The sequence below is a fragment of the Amborella trichopoda genome, chromosome 7, assembly GCF_054954075.1.
Source record: "Amborella trichopoda isolate Santa Cruz 75 chromosome 7, AtrichopodaSantaCruz75HAP2 v2.0, whole genome shotgun sequence".
Classification (NCBI taxonomy): domain Eukaryota; kingdom Viridiplantae; phylum Streptophyta; class Magnoliopsida; order Amborellales; family Amborellaceae; genus Amborella; species Amborella trichopoda.
Genome location: NC_142342.1, coordinates 14,352,913 through 14,373,717, shown reverse-complemented (window position 1 = coordinate 14,373,717; position 20,805 = coordinate 14,352,913). Strand labels below are relative to the sequence as shown.

General features: G+C 37.7%; 1 protein-coding gene across 4 annotated transcripts in view; it reads right to left on the bottom strand.

Moving 5' to 3' along the window:
• Nucleotides 1-2,466: 2,466 nt before the first annotated feature.
• The window catches only part of LOC18428562 (soluble inorganic pyrophosphatase 1), a 35,360-nt gene continuing 17,021 nt past the window's right edge, over nt 2,467-20,805 (bottom strand). For 2 of the 4 annotated variants that reach the window (XM_088872218.1, XM_088872224.1), the window contains exons 9-10: nt 14,444-14,509; nt 2,467-2,694 (exon numbers count right to left, since the gene is read on the bottom strand). In XM_088872218.1, the coding sequence (XP_088728344.1) occupies nt 14,467-14,509 (43 nt within the window). In that variant the 3' untranslated portion in view covers nt 2,467-2,694; nt 14,444-14,466. Of the gene's footprint in view, nt 2,695-13,949; nt 14,510-20,805 lie in introns of those variants that run through there. The other 2 variants (XM_088872219.1, XM_088872220.1) reach the window with 2 other exon arrangements.

The window sequence follows — 20,805 nt, the reverse complement described above, 5'->3', positions numbered from 1 at the left end:
ATCTTACCTTGTGAATGGTTTGCAAAAGGGTTGCTTTTCTTGATCATGTTCACCTCTCCTTCTTGATAGGACTCTCCACCAATCGAATTATCAAAGACTACGGTCTCATCTTCCTTGGCTTGCCCATGTCGCGATACTCTTTCAAGCATAACACCAAATGAGTAAGGGACTACACCAATACGGAAGAACGTGACATATTCTGAGTCATGTTCTCTAATTTCATTCTTACCTTCGCGGCTTCAGGGAGTGGAGTTTTAATTACTCGCATAGTGGCCTCTCTGAATCTGGTTATAAACAAGGACGGAGACTCACCCGACTTCTATTTGATGGAACTTAATTCACAAAGGGTGGGGGGTCTTAGCCTTCCTCCACTATAGAGGGAGGCAAATTACCTGAACACTTCGTTAGGAGTTCCGTGTGGGTCATCCTTCATGAATCTTTGGTGCCACATCAAAGGTTCTTTTAATAAGCTTGTGAGAACATGACCTTAAGTTGGTTGGGTCGGTCTCGCAGTGTGTGGAGCATCAATACGTAGGCTTTGACGTGTACCTCAGGATGCTCTTCTCTCAAAATCGTTTTTTGAACTGTGGCATGAAAAACCCCACTAGAAAATCTTCTAGGTGTCCTAGAATTTATTGTATAGAAGCTTTAGGAGTTGAGAAATCCCATATTCCCATTTTCTCTAGAGAGTCTTGAAGGTGTTTCATGCGAAGAAATTGAGTCGTCGTTATAGTTGTGAGCTGGCTCGATTGTATGGTTTGTTAAACCTGACTTTCTAGTATGTGGCTCATATAAACTGGCTGTTGGGCCCATGTAGCAACTTGCCCCGAGGACAGATCCCGAGGAATGTGTTGAACATGAAATGCTAGTTATCGGATTGTTTACTCACCCGAGTTGAATTGGGTCAGAGCATACCCATTACTTGGAGGTCTTACAACTTAGCCATGTAAGGAGGCCTGCAGGATACGATCACCACTTAACTGGGATGGACGACTCAAGCTACTGTGACGTCTAGACCTCTGACCTTGGGTGGCTAAGTCTACCTGACCCTGACCTTGATTGGGCGATAGATTCGTAGGGTTAAGTTATTCTCTTGCCCCAGCATTGGACTAAAAGAGTGAAGGAAGGTCATAACTACTGCCAGAGGGAGTCTTTCCTCTAGGTAGTCTTGGGCTCGAGTGATGATTAGAAATAGACCCCTAGCCCGTAGTCGGTTGGATTGGTAGGCTAACCGCCATTATTCTGGTTTGAGCCGAAATGTTGAACTTGGCCCATGGCTTGAGCTTCCGACCTGACTTTCCCGGATTGAGTACGCTGGATGGTGTATACTCTATTGAGCAGGTCTTGAAAGTAAGCACGCACCTTAGCATTGTCTTTATATCAAGTAAGGTCAAAACCCTGATCTTTACTGGTGATGGGTTGCATGGGTAGACTTTCCCTAGTTGTATCTGAACCCACTCGCCCACTAACTGGCTGATTGCCAAGACTGGAATGTTGGGCTGTTAATTGACCATCAGGGTTCACACGGCTGAGATAGGCTGACTCAAAGATTTGTGTCGGGGCCTTATTCTTGTTGTGCCAACTGGATTTGAGGTTAACCCCTATGTCTTGGAGGATTTCCCCCGGCCTGACCTTTGACTATTCAAAGCGTAACGAACCTTATTAACCTGTTGACTCACGACTTCCAAATGATGGCCCTAAAGGCGGCTTAGACGATTAGGTTTGGCTCCATGCAGGTCGAGAGTCGGCTCACTGACACAAGTGCTATGGATGATTTGTGAGGGTCTGGATCTAGACTAAGCTGGTTGGATCTTGCATTGATATGATTCTGGGTCACGATTCTTAGACTCGATGAGATCTAGACTCGACGCCTCATGGTAGATCTAGTCTGACTCTTGGGGAAAAACCAAGAATAAGATCTAGGGTAGGACTAGACTGGATGAAACCTGCTAGACTCAATGGCTTTTGGTTCAGACCTTGAACTTGGGTAAGCCTACTTTAGCTCTAGAGGCAACTCTATGTTTAAACCTATGCTAGAACCTACACTAAGATCTAGACTAGATGGGGACGAGTCTCGGCTCTGACCAAGAGTGGGTCTGGGTTCGAACCTAGGTGTGATCTTGGTTCGGACCTGGACTGAGCTGGGTGCAAGCTTAGGATTTGACCAAGAGAATTTTGAAGATCAGACAGGGTGTGAACCGGGACTGGATCAAGGTTAGGCAAGGTACGAGCCCTAGGCTCAGATTAAAAGGGGGCCTAGGTTCGGACCTGGGTGCGAACCTGGTTCTTTGACGACCCCTCATTCGACCGCCTTACCGTACGTGACGGAGAGTGACCGAATGCGTGTTCGTGATTCCGAAGTAGCATTTGTCAATTAGGTCAGGGGAATTCAAAGCCATTATTTGGTAATCAAGTAAACCAAGGAAAGATAAATACGATAATATTAAAATATTGGGCAACCAATTGATTAAAGCTCCATACAATAACAAAAGGGCTTTACATAACATTCTTCCAAAATATTACATTGGAGTCTAAGGCAACTGAGCCCAAATTTAACAAATTCATACAATAAACAAAATCCAAGGCTAGACCTCCCAATCACATACAATATTTAGATCCTGCCTCCCAAAAATTCGGGCTCCAATCTCCTTCAAGAATGCTCGTTGTTCCAACCTTTGACTTGTAGTAATCAGTCTGCAAGAGGGAAGAGAGAAATGGAATGAGCTATACAGCCCAAAAGGTAGGTCTAGGCGAATCAATAAAGGGCCTATTCAAGAATCATAAACAATCTATTTAACTATAAAGAATTTCAATGCAACTGTCATGAAAATTTGTGCTCAAATCAGTACATCAGTTATAAGCATTCTATCTATATAGCAATTATCATTCAATCATCAGCATTCACAATCACTAATCAATCATTACCCACTCACTCCCTAGTTCACCTACTCTTGCAATAGAGGCCCTATCCATCAAGCTGAGCCAATCCAATTACTTATGACCTCTACCAACTCCCAAGAGGGAGGGCAATGACATGTAGGGAAATCCTCTTTGTAATGCCTCGTACTCACATACCAGGCCCCCAGCGTGCATTAGGGGTTCGATAGGTACTTACCTTGCATGGCGTCAGTCGTTAGTAACACTTAGTAAATTTCGGGGGATGCGACCCTCCCATTTTACCTTTCCCCTAACTGCATTCTATCATCCAGCAAGCTAAGGGATATAGCCTGCATCACTCTCCTCAGTATAACAATCCTCACTACCAATGGGTGCCCCATTGCGAAGAGAGCAGTCCCAGAACAACAGTATCCACTACCGATGGGTGCCCCATCGCGTAGTGGCCAGTACCACGGTATCATATCATGCTCAATCATTTAACTCGTTCATGCTAAATCAGTATGTTATGACAGATAACTTCCATTTTCAGCATGCAAAGTCTGAGTCTCGTTCAGGAGTATACAACTATCATGTACACTATGCCACTAAGCACGAAACATCCATCATAAGAGGGTTATCACAAGGCACATACGCTTACAAAGAAGTATTCGTAACACTTTATCACATTCTCACTACGGAACTCAACACGTGGCACTCATTATATGAAAACTATCACATGACTGAATTTCCAGATGACGAGTGACAATAACGTACCCTTCTTTCCAGAGGTAAAACACCCAATCTAGGGAGAGTTTCGATATGGTTTAAACATGCAACCAGAAGCTTACACATAGAACTTAAAAACGGCAATAGTTTGAAGGTTTTCAGGCATCGTTTGATAGGCCAAAAGTGCGGCACAAAAAGAGTCATAGTTGCTGGAATTTCTTGCAACAGTGATCAACGACAGGCCCCCACATTTCGGGGTGTAACTCACAATTCATTGGAAATTTCAAAATCCTCAAAAGATGTAACTCCAAGCTCGCTCAGAGATCTTCCAAACTTCGGATATTTGGAAACATTTGGACATCTTTTAGTGGGCCAAAATCTCGACGTAAAATGGGTAACAGTTGCTGTGATTCCTACAACTGTAGCAATGACATACCCTTATATTTTGGGGAATAACTCTCAGTCCATGCAGAATTTCGAAATGGTATAAATAGTACGATTAAATAAGACAAGCATATCTTTCATTCGAAACCAATTTCGGCTCGTTTGTACATCGTTTGGATATTAAAAAGTACGGTACAATAAAAATCACAGTTCTGGAAATTCACAATCTGAAGTTTCACATATATTCAAGAGCATTCAATACATCATAAGTCAAAGAAAATCTTGATGCAAAACCAAGTTCATCTATAATTAATCCCACAAGAGAACTACTTCGCACACTTCCACCACAAATAAAACCATATACAGGGTTCATTGATCATGGCATCTGAGATTTCAACCTCTTCACAATGCATTCTCACACACACATCTCATTCTGTTATCTTCCTTTTCATACCTACAAAATTTAAATCTTTATGTGGTTGAGTGACGCATGCCACTAGACCCACTTCCCTGGCTTCTCCTACCTTCACCTGTTGGCTGTCTTCAAGGGGCGGCAGTGGGTTTCCAAGAGAGAGAGAGACTTTAAGGTGGAAGAATGAGGGAAAAACGGGTTGCCTAAAGAGGGGAAGGCTATAAAAAAAAACCGAAGGGTGGTTGGAAAATATTGTGGCTAACGGCACTCACACGCAGCTCTAACATGTACGAAGCGACGCTGACACGTACGGTGACCGTACGTTTGACCGACACACTCACAGCATTGCTCTTAGTTCACAAATGGCGCTGCTCTTTTCATTTCACAGATGGTGCTAGGTCACAGCCGACGCTACGTGTTCTTACACAATCGGCGTTGGGTCTCTTACACAACCGGTTCTACTTCTTCCAACACAGCCGACAATGGTTTACAGGTGCCGCTACGCCCTTCGCTTCACATCCAGTGCTAGGCTTGAATTCACAGACTGCAATGGGTCACCTTACACAGCCGACGCTGCGTCTTCTTCCCTTCTCCGCTGCTGCTTCACCATAGACGACGCTAAGCTCTTCTCCACTGCTTCTTCATCATTGACGGCCCTAAGCTCTTATGCATGCGCAGCGGTGCTCCAACCGGCGCTAGGCCTCTTCCTCTCCCTCCATCACTGTGCGTGTCGCTGAATTATGGTCCTTACAGGTTCGAACCTGGGCTAAGCTGGGTATAAGCCTGAACTTGGACCCAGAGAGTTTTGATGATCAGACTAGGTATGGACCCGGACTAGATCAAAGACGAACTAAGAACGAGCCTTCATCTCGAACCGAGAGGGAGCCTATGTTCGGACCAAGGCAAAACCTGGTTCGGACCTGGGCTAAGCTAGGTATAATCCTGAACTTGGGCCCAGAGAATTTTGATGATATGACCAGGTATGGACCCGAACTGGATCAAAGATGAGCTAGGAACGAGCCTTAGGCTCAGACCGAGAGGGGGCCTAAGATCGAACCAAGGAGAAACCTGGTTTGGACCTGGGCTAAGCTGGGTACAAGCCTGGAATTGGACGCAAAAGGTTGAGCTCGGACCAAAAGCGGGTTCGAACTGAGTTCTAAAATTAACCAACAAAAATAAGAAACCACAGCACATGAAAAATTTTGACCTGGATTATAGATAGGCTTGGCTTAAGAGTGGGTTCCTAACTATTGAAATGCGGCTAGGCTGATATAGGTCCCCACATAGGTCCTAGCCTCCTGTTATAGAACTTTCACTAGGTTCTAGTATACGGGGAGTTCCTGTGGGGTCGCGGGAGTTTCTGGGACCTTTGAAACTGGGTGACACGAGTCGTGTGGTGTCGCCCATACATTTGGGCAACATGGGTGTTGTCATCCAAAAAAAAAAAAAATTTATGTTTTTTCATTTTTACTACGTATGATGACATAAGGTTACAGTAAACATTTAGAAGCAGGGAAAAAGGTATTTTTGATAAATAAATTAAAATAAAGTGAATTACAAAAGTGCAGAAATAAGTGACCTACATTAAGAAAAATATTTTTTTGTACTTTTAAAAACTTTATTTTGATCTAAATCTTTTTGAACAGCCACAAGAGAGTCCTTGGAACAAGACTACAAAGTTTCAAAAAAATCTTAGATATTTTGATTTGGGCGACAGGGGGGCATGTCCCCTTGGACCTGAGCAGCACTAGTTGTGTCACCCAAGACAGACAGGGTTTCGCAACATCAAAACCCTGGGTCCTGGTCACAACCAATTTTTGGGACTTTTTTGTAAAAAAAAATAGTAAAAACAGTGAATAAAACTTCGTGTTTAGGAGCTCGGATCAAGCTCGAAATGCCCCATGGTAGGCGCCAAACTATTTACGATTAAAATATATCTTCTGACAAAGATCTCTTGGATCTTGACACCTTAAACTGATGAAAATATTGTGGTAGAGAAAGTGGGACATATCGAATTCAAATCTAAGGCAAGATCTGTCAAAAAATGAGCAGATCCACACTCAGATCTGTGGCAGAGCTAGTATGATCCAAAATACGAAAACATGATTTAAAGAAACGAACAGATCAAAATAATCAAAATAAGATCAAAACAGTAAGAAGAAGAATCAAGAAAGGGAAAGAAAATAATACCAAACTGGACCGGATGGCCCGGGACTCCTGAGCCTTCAAGGGCTCGCTTGTATTAGAATTGGCGTCCTCATTGCCTCTCTAATTCATATGTTGATAAGACAATCTATGGTTGAAAAGATTTGTTGTGCCCTAGAGATGACAGAAAATGGTCAGGATTTCTTTGGATTAGGGTTGTTGTGCCCTAGAGATCTAAGGTTTTCAGGCTTAGGGTTAGAGTTTTCAAATTAGGGTCCCTTTTCTCTCTAAAGAAGTTATCTCTCTAAATGGCCACAAAAAAGGATTTATAAAGGCCATGGAACTGTTGTGAAGGGCATCTTTCCATAACCAACAGATCCTTCAACCAAAACTATACTTTTTGGGGATTCAGATCTTGGTGTCGTGGTGTCGCCTGGGCGACACGCCTCGAGTCGCCCACATAAAAAAGGGTCAAAATTGCACAAAAAGGAAGGAAATCAACCCCGAAAGAAAATTCTGTTTTGGGCCACTAAGGGTTGGGTGACACTAGTGGTGTCCTCCTAGCCCAAGTCTGGGCGACACCACTCATGTCATCCTGTCGAGGCTGAGCGACACTCCTAGTGTCGCCCAAACCAAAAATAGTCCAAGTTCAAAGTTCCACTTCATGTTCGTTCCTCCACCTCTTGTGAAGTTCTCAGAGACACATTGGGTCAAACAGAATTTTTCTACTTTTTTTAATGATTTTTATGGTCAAATAGGGCATCTCCAAGATTCTGGGTCAAAACAAAGTATCTGTAAGGTTCTGGGTAGGCAGATTGGTTCTGGGTCACAGGGTAGGCTGTGTAGACTATGGATTTGGGTTTACTAAAATAGGTGTGGTCTTAAAGGTTCAAGAGACCACAAAATTTGCCAAATTTAAAATGGGGTGTCTACAACGGTGGCCTTTCAATCCCTATGTGGTTTTATTTCACAGTTTCTAATTGTTCCATGCATGACCTTTGCATTTTGGGGACCATTTTATATTGGTCCAAAAATTTTGCATGGAACTTTATATACATATATGATTAATCTGAATGATTAGTATCAAACCTTCTATTTTTCTTATATATGTTTAGTCCAAACATTTTGCACAGAACATTTTGATACATATATGAATTTTGCATCGAACATTTTGATACATTTATGTTCACTAATTTGGATTTTTCACCTTTTTTCAATTCTTCTTAATCTTGATTACTAGGTTCAATCTCTATATATATATATATATATATATATATATGGAAGATAATGGTTATAGTGATAGTGACTTTTGTCGGCAGTGGTGGCTCTTTTGTCAGTAGTGGTAATGGCTGGGACATGTGTCCAAGATAGTTTGGAGTCATTCGGTTAAAAAATGCTAGCTTAGTAGTTTCAGAGAGGAAAATAAATCTATGCCAGAAAAAAATTAGATTTTTAGGGCACAATAATTTCCAAGGAAGAATTATTTCCATCAATAGAGCAATAGAATTTGCATCCAAATTTCCAGATATAATCACAGAAAAAACAGAATTACAAAGGTTCTTTGGTTGTTTAAATTATATTTCGAATTTTTATAAAGATTTGGCTTTAGAAGCAAAGCCCCCATTCCGAAGGTTAAAAAATAATCCTTCAGATTGGATTGAAGGACATACCAAGGTAATCAGAAAAATTAAAACAAAAGCTAAGGAATTGCCATGCCTAGCTCTATCAAGTCCTGCAGCATTTAAAATACTAGAAACAGATGCCTCAGAACTAGGACTTGGTGCTGTGTTGAATCAAAAGGTAAATGATCAAGGGCAATTGGTCCGTCCTATTTTCTTCAAAGTATAAATCTTTTCTGATCCATTTTTTGTCAATTTTAAATTCTTCTTTTTGAATAACATTTACATCAAAGTCTACATCAGAGGGTGTTGGTTCTTGTTCTTCTATTTTAGACGATTCTGGAGTATCTACTCTATAGACTGGTTGTTGAACCTGATTTGGAGTTCTATTAAGTCTTTCGATAATAGTTCTCCTATGAGTAGATAATCTTTCATATTCTAACTGTGGGATTGAAGAGGTAGAGCTTCTGGGAGGATCCCTAATGCTAGGTTCAGCAATTCATAATGTAGTTCTTCTGGAGGATAGAAATCAAATTTCTATTTTGTCGATAAGATCTATGATCAAGCCTTCTTCTTTTGTGAAAGTATTGATGTTTAACCCATTCATATCCATTATTGCCTTGTAAAAATCACATTGGCAATTTTCTTTTTCTTTCTCTTGATTATTTTCATTATCGGAGTCTGAATCAGAACTACTGATATGATATCCTCATCATTTATTTCCCCAATCAGTATTTCCTCTTCTGTTTCCGAGGAATCATAGGTTTCATCCTCAATTTGGAGTATTTCAAATAATGGCTTCTTAATATTATCATCTATCTCTAAAGAGTTAATTTTTCTTTGAACCCTACATTTGTTTTTGTAATGGCCAACTTTGCCACAATTATAACAGACAGGGAGTATCCTTTTTCCCCTATGTTTAAAAAATTGTTTATCTTGTAAGATTTTTTTTGAAAATTTTTCTTTTGCCTTTGAATAATGTTTAAATTTTCTTTTTCTGAATTTTTCATGTTTTCTTTTATGAAAAGGCTTTGAAGGGGGTAGAGTATTGGATCAAAATTGCTCGCAACAGTCCCCTAATTCCTTCCTCCCCGTTATTCTCTGTTTTTCTAATTGCCTTCGAAGTTTCAAGTCTATACATAATGTCAGGCCCTCAGCACAAATTTCAGCTGATAATTCTCGTTATGTATACAAAGAATAAGGACTAATTCCACCATGCTTATTTTTAAGCCTTTGTTTTTACCTTTTCTGCAAAACGCTGTGGTAGACCAGCTATGAATTTTTCTTTCCAATGGTCTGACTTACTATCTTCTCTTGATAGTAGTCTTGAAAAAAACACAACTTTGTACCATCTTTATATATATATGGAAGATACTACAAAACGCCTATAGGTAAAAATGAACAATGATTTCGCTTACGCTCATCACCATCCAAAGTTCATCATACAGTCACGATTATCTAATAGTGTTTTATTTTTAATTTGTTTTTTAGAAATCGAAAAGACCTGAAATTTGAAGAGTATGTTCATAAAAAATATACGAATCAACAAAAAACTTTCAGACGAATTTTGAGACATTGTTTTTTTGGAATTATTTGTTTTATATTTTCCTTAAGTACGCGTCACTAAGATGTATACACATGCCAAATTTTAGGTTATTTCAATTTGTAGAAAAAGAAATGAAAAAATGAAACACTACCAGACAATCGTGACAGTGCGATGAACTTTGGACGGTGATGAGGGTAGGCGAAATCACTGTTCATTTTCACCTATAGGTGTTTGGAAGACTTTTCCATATATATATATATATATATATATATATATATATATATGCGTTGGAGATTATATTTGTCAAGGAAATCTATTGATTGATATGAATTCATTTTGTTGACACAGTTAGTTGCTTGTGTTTTTGTGTTTGTTTTTTTTTTTTTTTTCTTGCAAACTTTTTAATGAGTAATGACCCTATGAGACCCTCTCCTACCCAAGTGTATGAGACCCTCTCCTACCCAAGTGTATGAGACCCCACCTCATGACTGTAGGATCCACATCCACATCTCGAGAAAATGGGATGGCAGTAATCACCCTGTTAACCCATGGAGAGAAGCTTTCTCTTGGAGGAGGCGCATACTTTTTTAACCAGATAGTAACCCGCCTTCTCTCTTGCTAAACACTTTCCTTTCTAAACCTCCTCAACTTTCCATCCTTGTCTTTTGTTTTTTGTCTACATCCCCTCGAATCTCTCGCTCAATCTTATCAGTAGACTGATTTCGCTTTCTAAAAAACCCACCAAAACAAAATCCTATATGTTTTAGAGAGAGAAACTCCGATAAAGACAACACTGACAATGTTCCATGGCCCAAAATCTTGACAAGGAGCAAGAATACGAGGCACCCCTTCTAAATTCAATAGAAAAATCCCAAAACTTCAATAAAGCTTCATTTTCAGTTGCCCTTTTCAATTGCTCAACAAGTGCAATTAGTGTTGGAATCATGTTCATTCCTACAATTCTAAAGGAATTTTCTTGGTGATTTTCGTTGCGATTTTGACAAATTTTTCAGAGCAATTCGTGCTGAAATTATGAGTGCAGTATTTCTATGACTTGTAATGGATTAATGGGGAATCATTTGAAAATATTGGGTCAGTTCTTTTACAAAATTGTGTGATAATCAGTAAATTGGGGCTGAGATGGTCTACATGATCATCGTAGGTATTTCGTTTTCATAAATTTCCTGGTAAAATATAGAGAGCCTCTCTCTCTAGCAGCTGCCTCTCTCCCCCATTCTCTCTCTAAGAGTGATTCCATGAGCACTTCAGTTTCTTCTCAAACTTTTGACATACCCAAATGGTTTTACATCTGACACCATTTGGATCTCGCTCATCATCATCTTCTTTTTACTGTTTGTGCTGCTCTTCCAATTTTTATGTTTTTTCTCATATTGTTAAACAAGCTGATACCATTTGGATCTCTCTCAAGCTGACACCATTTGGATCTCTCCCTCTTTCTCATCATCTGCTTACCATTTGTGCAACTCTATTTTTTTACATCTAGTCTCATATTGCCTCTCTAAAATCCATTCAAAGTTTCAGCTCTCTCTCTCTCCCTAAAACCTTATACTATATGGGTAAGGTGCACCTATAAAGCCCACTAGTGAAGGTTCTTCCTATGCTAAAAAACTCTCAAATCAATCATCTCTACATAAAGATTCATAGAGATGAAAAAAGAAGAGATTGAGCACTCCTAAAAATAGTTCATCTTCTAACGCATTATCTGGACCGTCCATTTTCAAGATTTTAGAGTGTTTGTAAATTTTCTCGATCGTCACTATTTCTAGAACTTTGAATTTTATAATTGAAGGAAAAAATAGATTTTCATATTATTGCAAGGCTTTGTGGCATCGAAACTACATTTTGGCCATAGTTTTGAGGCACACCTTACTCAACAGTATAAGGTTGACACCTTATACAAACCTCACCCCTTTTTTATTGAACTAGAAATCTTTATGAGGTTATCTTTCCAAACGGTTCTTACCTTCTATCTTAATCATTTTTTCTTGGCATCTGAGAATATTACAATTTTGGGTACATCGAAACTGGCACTTAGTCTTTCTAAGTCTTGTCTTCTTCACTCTCTATATCTGACTCATTCAATCTCCAAGGAAAACCTCTAATTTTCGTGGTTGCACTAACATACATGCCACAAAGTTTTTTGATAGAAAAGCCTATTGCTAGACTATTAATCTTTAGGAAAATATTTAATGACTAGTAACATCCTCAATCGTACGAAGAATTTTGCATCTTGTAACACATTAGTTAGACCGTCCATTTTCAAGATTTTCATAGGTTTATAGATCTACTTGATTTTAACCCTTTTGGAGTTTAAAATTTTATAATTGAAAATGAAAATAGATTTTAGCTAATCTTTAAAAAAAAAAAAAAAATTTACACCAAAATTCCATATTATGATAAACTGTAGAGGTGCACCTTAATTGGATTGTTTAAGGTTGTAAAGTTATGGAAACCACACTCTATACAAAATTAAGCCTTTTTTTTTGGAATTACTATAGGCACAATTAAATGCATATTGCAAGTATGAAGCATCGACTACAACGAATAAATAAATAGACATGGAGTTAACGTCCGAGTTTCTAGGGGTCGCATTCCTGGATTTAGTAAATCTAAAACCTTATACTTTCGGGATCTGGATCCACTTTCCTCATGAGCGAGCTCCATAGATTAGAGGATCGAGGTCACAACCTTGGTAGGATCTAATTCCGAGAACGTCGCGATCGCGATCTTAAAATTCTGGGAGCGGGGAACTAATTTGTTCGGGAAGCACATCTACAGTGTTACGCAACGCGTTCCGTGAGACAATCGGAGTAAGATCCGTGATGGAGAAAACTACATTGAGAATGTGATCGAGATCCATAAATTATCAGAAGCAAGCTCCGTTGTGAATGACAGCGAGATCTATGAAGTAGACGAAGCGAGCTCCATTGTGAATGGGAGCAAGATCCCTGAAGTAGATGGAGTGAGCTCCGTTTTGAAGAGGATCTAGAATCCTAAAATTTAGAGCGAGATCCCAAAAAGATGGGAACAGGTTCCGGGCAAGATCCCGGCTCCGGAATGCCGGAGTAAGATTCCGGAGCTGGAGCTCCCAATAACTATGATTGAAACACTAAATCACACAGTAAAACCCATACATCAAATTGATTATCTGAATTACATATTGAATTTCAAAGTAAAGCGTACATAACCGATAAATTCACACAAATATGCAAAACCATCCATCAAGCTACAGTGAAATAAAGTCGAAAGAAATTTTCCATCAATTACGTAAAGACCATGTTACCACAATCGATTGATTGAACCATCAAAAAACCAATAAAACGGGCCTCTTTTCGAGATGCTTTATCTCCCTATTCATCTGAACAATGAGTTGTATGTTATGAAATACAGTTTTCCCTTAATTGATATTTTTTCTGTCTAGGGAAACAGTTTATATAGAGCCGAGGCTCTAAACAATCAAATTAGATCCTACCTCAAAAATTTCACTAGAAGAGGTTATTTGGATGCCCAAATATCCTCAAATTGGTCATCTCGACATCAAGATGCATGGACAAGAGGAAAAAATGGATTTTAAGTTTTGAAAATAGTGTATTTTGTAATACGTTTTTGGACCGTCAAAAACTCCGTTGTCAAGGCTGCCTGGCTCGAGGGAAACGCACTTCAAGCAGGAAGAACTTTGGCAATGATTCCAACCAGTTGATGAACTCTGACAATAAGTGGGCTTCATTGCGTAGTGGCACTCTTTGTGTCAAGACAAGGCTTCAAAGAATGGGTGATCCTTACCAGGGGAAGCCCCACGACAACCATCGTTCAGGCAATAAAAGAAACATTCGAAGAATCCTAACTATGTTTCCAGGTTCCAACAAATGAAAAGCCAAGAATGGAATCTCAATCACGAAAAAATTATTTACAATTATCAATATTTATATGTTGCCCAAGGCCCAACAACAATAGATTTTTTTGTTGCCATATATATTTGCCATAACTATCTGGTTCGAAGTACTGAATTGATAAGCCAAAAAGACTTGTACATGGCAAAGTGAATACAAATTCTGAACCTCTTCTAAGGATAGAGGTCCATGAATTTAGCCAAACAAGAAATATAACGCCACAAATGTATTTTAGAGCAAAGATCAAGAGACAAATTTGAAATAAATAAAAAATGAAAAAGCAATAGCTGGATGGATTTATTCAACTTTTGGCACATCAAACGGATATATAGTCCAAGTGATTTCATGAAGTAAAGAATATGAATTGTTATATATTAGCTTTTGATAATCGATAGATATCCAATCGTAGGGTCCATTAACGTCTCAAGCTTTGCAAGATGTAGGTTGCATAAAGAGCCATGTACCACAGACCACATGTTAAACCTACTTAAATAAGTAGAGAAATAAACCCCCCCCTATCACATACCATAAATTTTTAATGAATTACTGTAATTTCAAACTATGTGAGAGGAGTAGTTTGTTCTTCAAAGAATTGCCTAATTTCTTGTAGACGGTGTGGAGGGAGTTCTTTGATGTTAGTGTAGGGTCGATATTCTGGATCATGCGCACACACTGCAATTATCTTATCATTCTTCTCACCCTTTTTGCCATGCCCAGAAACAACAAAATACATTCAGATAATAGTTGATAACTAAATAAATTTGGAAAAGTGAGAAAGACCAAGAGTTTGAATTCCGCATGTTCTCCTCTAGTAATCAAATACCTGGTCAATCATGGGCATCAGTCCTATAGCTCGAGCTCGAAGAAAGCAACCTGGAAGAATTGGTTCCTAGTAATCATTAAATTAATATAAGTACCAATGTTATATAACAGATATACTTTGCAAACAATAATTAGTTGCAAAGTCACCACAGAAAGTAGAAAGAAAGTCATTCATTTTGTGTTTTTGATATAGCAAACTAGCTATCTCAAAATATCATGACCTTTGAAATATTTAAGCAGTGAATGAGGGCAGAAATTAACTAAAGCTAAAAGTTAAACCATTATCAGAAAAATAAAAGGAAAAGGATATCAATGCCAACTAATTCTATTAAAAGCATGCTAGGCAACAAATTGGTTATTTCTAGCCAGATTATCAAATAAGTTGATTTATTTTAATTCAATGATAATGGAGCTGATATATTAGGTAATATTGAGTAGTATGCATTAAACATGTTGCATGTGATCCCATTCTCTAGGGGTTTCTTGACCCAACAATTCATTCCTGATATTCTTCAAACCCGTATCAATTTAAAAAAGATTAGAAAGATCTTAGGTGACATGTTTGACACATGTTAGCTAGAAACATAGTACTCAGGATACAAAATTCAAGAAGTGGCTTTGGGTTAATTATTGCTTACTCTAATACTATTGTTACATTTATTATAATAAAAGATGTTTATGGATAAAACTTGAGCCAAAAGTCTCAAAAAGCCCATCTAATCCAACTCAAACTATGGTTAAGGTCAGTGATTTAAAAATCGCCACGTTAACACGGACTCGGGCTAGTTAACACGGGAATCGGTCACCCCATGTCAATTCGAGTTGACATGGGAATCAGTTCACCCAATTCTAGAAGAAAATTGGCAGTTCACTCGGGCGATCCTCTACAGTGGTTCAAATCGGCAGTTCACCCTGGCGATCCTCTACAGTGGTTCAAATCGGCAGTTCACCCTGGCGATCCTCTACAGTGGTTCACCCGGTTCTAGAAGAGAATCGGCGGTTCACCTTGGTTCTAGAAGAGGAGAGATCCTCTACTGTGGTTCACCCGGTTCTAGAACAGAATCGGCGGTTCACCTGGTTCTAGAAGAGAATCAGAGATCCCTCTACAATGAACCGCCCTGAACTGCCAATTCTCTTCCCTATTCTCTTCTAGAGAACCGCCCCGTGTCAATTTGAATTGACGCGGGAATCCACGGGAATTGGTCAGATAACAACACCACTCACAATCACTTACCCCTTGTCCCATTCATTCACGAGCAGGTCATGTACTCGTCCTCACGTCTTTTATAAACGTGAAAGCCCCTTGATATCTTGGATGTGGGACAATTCCCACTGTTGCAGCTTCAGCAGCGTGCAAGCCATTATATATAACGAACACATGAGAACAAACCTAATAGCCACGCAAACCATACGCTTAGCGTCCATATGAAAATGAGCACGTCATGTTTCCAAATTAACATGTCAAGCCTTATCAACATATTTTTTTTAATTAAAGAAATTAATTAGCATATCAAATTAAAAAAAATGGCCATTAGTAGTAAAATGGTTTTTTGATAGGTTATTACAATATTTTATTTTTATTTTTATTTTTTTTGTAGCTATTGTGCATATTGCTAATAGCATTTTTTTAAAAATTTTTGACATCTTTATTTTTTTCTTTTTTTTGGATAAATTGTTTTTGAATTTTTTAATATAATAACATTAGAATTTATTGGTGGTTTTATTTTTAATTTTAATCATATGATATGGAAGCCTTTTCTAATAATTTTCTAATCGTGTCTGCTATAATATTATAATTAATAGTTATATATTGATAACCAAATCTTGTATTTTATTTATTTACGTTATAAATTATATAATGTATTATTTTTTCTTATAGTTGTAAATAAGATTTTTTAAATTTGATGATATTATAAGATATTTAAATTTTTTATAGTAAAATAATTATAAAATATAAATAACAATTTCATTTTCATTACATAATTTCAATTTCATTACATAGTATTTTTAATATCATAACATTGTGAATTATATTCAATTGATTATAAATTTATAATTATCATGTGGAAATAACTTGTATTGTTCAACTTTATTGTCAATTATTTAATGCAAATACATATTGTAAAATTTTAGGGCTCTTTGACTAATTATTTTTAAAACAATTTGCTGATTAAAACTGTGAGTTAATCTCAGATGCCCACTAATTTAGATGATTTGTTCATAGATCAAGTCAATGAATTATCACGAGAATTCAATCATTGGTACAAATGTAACCATGATGAAAAACAACAGCGTCTTTTATTATGGTATTAAGTCATATTTTACAAATTATATTCTTTATTGTAGTCCATATATGATTATATAGTCCATATATGTTTTATGGTCTGTACTCGCTTATTTTGTTTTTGATATGTTGAGTTCACAATCCTAGTGGGATTCTGATATTGCAAGTTCATGATTCTAGCATTTAAAAGGGTATTTAGAACCTAACAAGTGGCACTAGAGTATTTGGTTACTTGAAGGGCTGAGTTGTGCATTCAATAAAAGCATAAGGTGAAATATGCGAATGTATTGATTAAGGTGGATAAATATGATGGTGATTACAATTTTTCCCAGCAAGGACAACAAAGATAAATATTGTGAAAATGGGTAAGTGAGCTTCTTAGAGAGCAACTGGTTTCTTGTAAAGAAGTAATTAAGAGGGTGATTTTTGGTGGTATCCTTTATAATGAGAGAAAGTCTCAGTCGCTCTTAAACATTTTTTAACGGACTATGGTTAGCTATGTAATACAAATAGGATGATCGACAGGTGATTTGGATCTGGAAGGTTGATTTAAAAGGGATTCTAAACAAGGAGTTTAGAGAAGGAACCCCATGTCCCAAAATATGTGATGCAACTCTCATCAGTGTAGTGGATTTCAATTTGTCTCCCCCTTAGAAGTAGCATCTATACTTTCTAGTGCCAGTTTTGCACCATATGGTATCAGAGCTACAATTGGTGGGCTTTGTCAATCGCGATGGGTGCTCGAGGTAGGGGTCATTGTCGAAGAAAACTAGGCCAAGAACGCGATAGGTTCGCAGAGACTGTGCACAATCTAACAGAGTAGATGGTTGTACTTTTGCAAGATAGAAAGTACCATAATGCAAGAAAATTCGAGGTTTCTCATTTATTTTATGCTGATGACGCTTTAATGATTTGCAAAGGATCTATTACCTATGCCATTATGATGAAATGGATTATTTCAATCTTTGAACTCACTACTGGTCAGAAGCTTTATACTGTAAAAAAGCAAAGTGTTTTCCTTTAATCCAACACAGAGTGCTCGATCCACTATTTTAGGAAGTTGGACTTTGGAGAAGGTTACTTTCCGATTAGATACTTGGGTCTACTTCTGTCCTATGGTCATTAAAGCACATAAATTACCACAGTTTGGTGGCAAGATAGGTACATGGCAAGCATTTTGTTTATCCTATCCAGGTCAATTGCCGTTTTGAAATCAGTACTAAGGACATCTCCTATCTTACGGATTTTATCTTTTATTCTACCAAAACGAACTTGCATTATGATTGACAGGTTACAAAGGAATTTTTTATGGGAAGGTGTGGCAGTAAAAACGGGGGTTCACCTTGTGAAATGGAAGACAGTTTGCATGCCTCAGGAAGAGTGGGGGATAAGGATACATAATATTACAGATTTTAATATTGCAAGAATGATGAAGGTGGCATGGAGAATCTTGGTAGGTCCCTCGTCTCTCTTCGCTCAATTTTTCAAGCATAGATATTTCAGGAATAATTCTATTTGGGAGGTCAAGGAGAAATCGTGGGGCTTCTATGCTTGGAAGGGTATTCTATTGGGTTTATCTCACCTAAGGGATAAGGTCCATTGGATTATTGGTGATGGCTAGCTCGTGAATTTTTGGGCAAATGGCAGTCTATATAGGACTTCGATGGTGGCAATGTACATGAGGATTTGAAGGACTTTGTTAGGCGGAAAGTCTCTGATTATAACGGACTTTGTTATCAGAGCAGTCTTCCTTCACCCACTTCTGCTCCTCTTGTCAATTTATGGGGTAAGGTAAAGAATTACATTATACCTTTACAACCTAAAATGGTTTTCTTCGTATGGATTCACTCCACTAATCATTTGTTTTCAATTAAAGAGGCTTGAGATTTTATTCGAGATAAGGTTCATTGTAGCATATTTTCCGAGCTCTTTGGTCTTCCAATGTTATTCTAGAGTCAAATGGTTCTCCAAATGTTATCCTAAAGCCAAATGGTTCTCCAAATGTTATCCTAGAGCCAAATGGTTCTCTCGGTTGGACCTCCATAATCATTTACCCTTTGTATTTTTTTATCGATGTAGTACTAATTAGGATTCACTATGCCTTTTTTGTAGTACCAATGATGATAGTATTTGTCTTTTATTGTTTCACTATGTATTCTCGTAGTGTATAGAGATCAATCGCATGGCGGTGTGGTAAGCAGTTTAGCCCAGGTATTTTGGCTCCTGTCATGTTGAGAAGTGAGTTAGCCTTTAGATTTAAATCAGATGGTCTTCTTAATATTTGGACTTCTATTTTCTTTACAACAATTTGGTTCTTGTGGGATTAGCAAAATAGGAGAATCTTTCAGTTAAAGTCTACAAGAAGGGAACATATTGTTAAGCCAATTTTATCTCATATTAAGGAGTTGGCGATGCAAAAAAAGTGGATTTTTCATTTATGGAAGAGATTAATTATTGATAATTTCTAAATTACATGGTGTCAGCAGAAACCTAGATCTAACTCTCAGTCCATGCATAATTTTGAAATGGTATAAATAGCATGATTAAATTAGACTAGCATCTCTTTCATTTGAAACCAATTTGTGCACGTTTGGATATTGAAAAGTGCGGTGCCATAAAAATCACTGTTCTAGAAATTCACAACCTCAAGTTTCACATATATTCAAGAGCATTCAATACATCATAAGTCAAAGAAAATCTTGATGCAAAACCAAGTTCATATAAAACTAATCCCACAAGAGAACTACTTCGCACACTTCCACCGCAAATAAAACCATATACAGGGTTCATCGATCATGGCATATGAGATTTCAAACTCATAACAATGCATTCTCACTCACACATCTCATTCTATTATTTATTAAATACAAATTATCAAATACAAATTATCAAATGGCATGGTATGCAATAACGGACACTGTTTTCCAACACCTTTTATTATGGTAAAAAACTTAAGTCAGACAGTCATACTTGGAATTCCATTCCTAACCTTACTATATCCCATAATCTAGCTAATTGTAATGCTTTCAAAATTATAGAATTTGACGCTTCTGAATTAGGCTTAAGAGGTATTTTAAAACAACGAATAAACTCTAATGAGCAATTAGTCCGCTATACTTCGAAAGCTTGGAATTCTACTCAACAAAATTATTCTACCGTGAAAAAAGAAATACTTTCCATAGTTCATTGTGTTACTAAATTTCAGAGTGATATTCTTAATACGCATTTTCTTGTTAGAACAGATTGCAAAGCCGCCACTGATATTCTTACTAAGGATGTGCAAAACCTTGTCTCTAAGAAAATCTTTGCTCGATGGCAAGTGATATTATCATCTTTTGATTTTTCTTTCGAACACTTAAAAGGTATTACTAACCATCTCCCTGATTTCTTAATCGTAAATTTTTGTAGGGAGGGCAACACTGATCATTTTGATCCACCAGCTTTATCTTTTCCACTAACTTTGTTTTATGCAAATATGAATAAGAATAATAATACTTCCACTCCTGAACAAAGGGGAAAAGCCCCTATGAAAACCTCACTGGATATCATTCCAGTAAATATTACCCAGTCACCAATAAGAATGGAACCTCCTAATAGTCCTATTTCCTATTCCTCAAATATCAATTATCCAGCTTATTCAAGCCAACCTTCAGCTTCTCCTCCAGCTCCAGTTTTCCAAACCTCTACACCAAATAAACCAACTTTACCCAACAAATCTCCATATCTTGAAACCTATTTTGTTGCTGATGCAATCATAGAATCCAGACATGCGAATGACAACCCAAATAATGTTGCTAAGTACTACTTATGCAATAATCTTTGACCATCTGTAGGTACCAAAACAAGAGAATGGTACGAAATGATTCTGCTAGAAACAGAGTCTATTTCCTTGGTTCATTATAATCAAAAGAATTCGAAAATAGTAGCATATTCAAAATTACAAATAAGGAAAGTATTATCTTTTGAAGATTGGGGATCAGACCCTTCCAAAGCCAAGAAATTATATTCCCCAGATTTCCCAAATAAATATTACAGACATGCTGATTACATTGATGCTTGGCATAAGATACTGACACTTC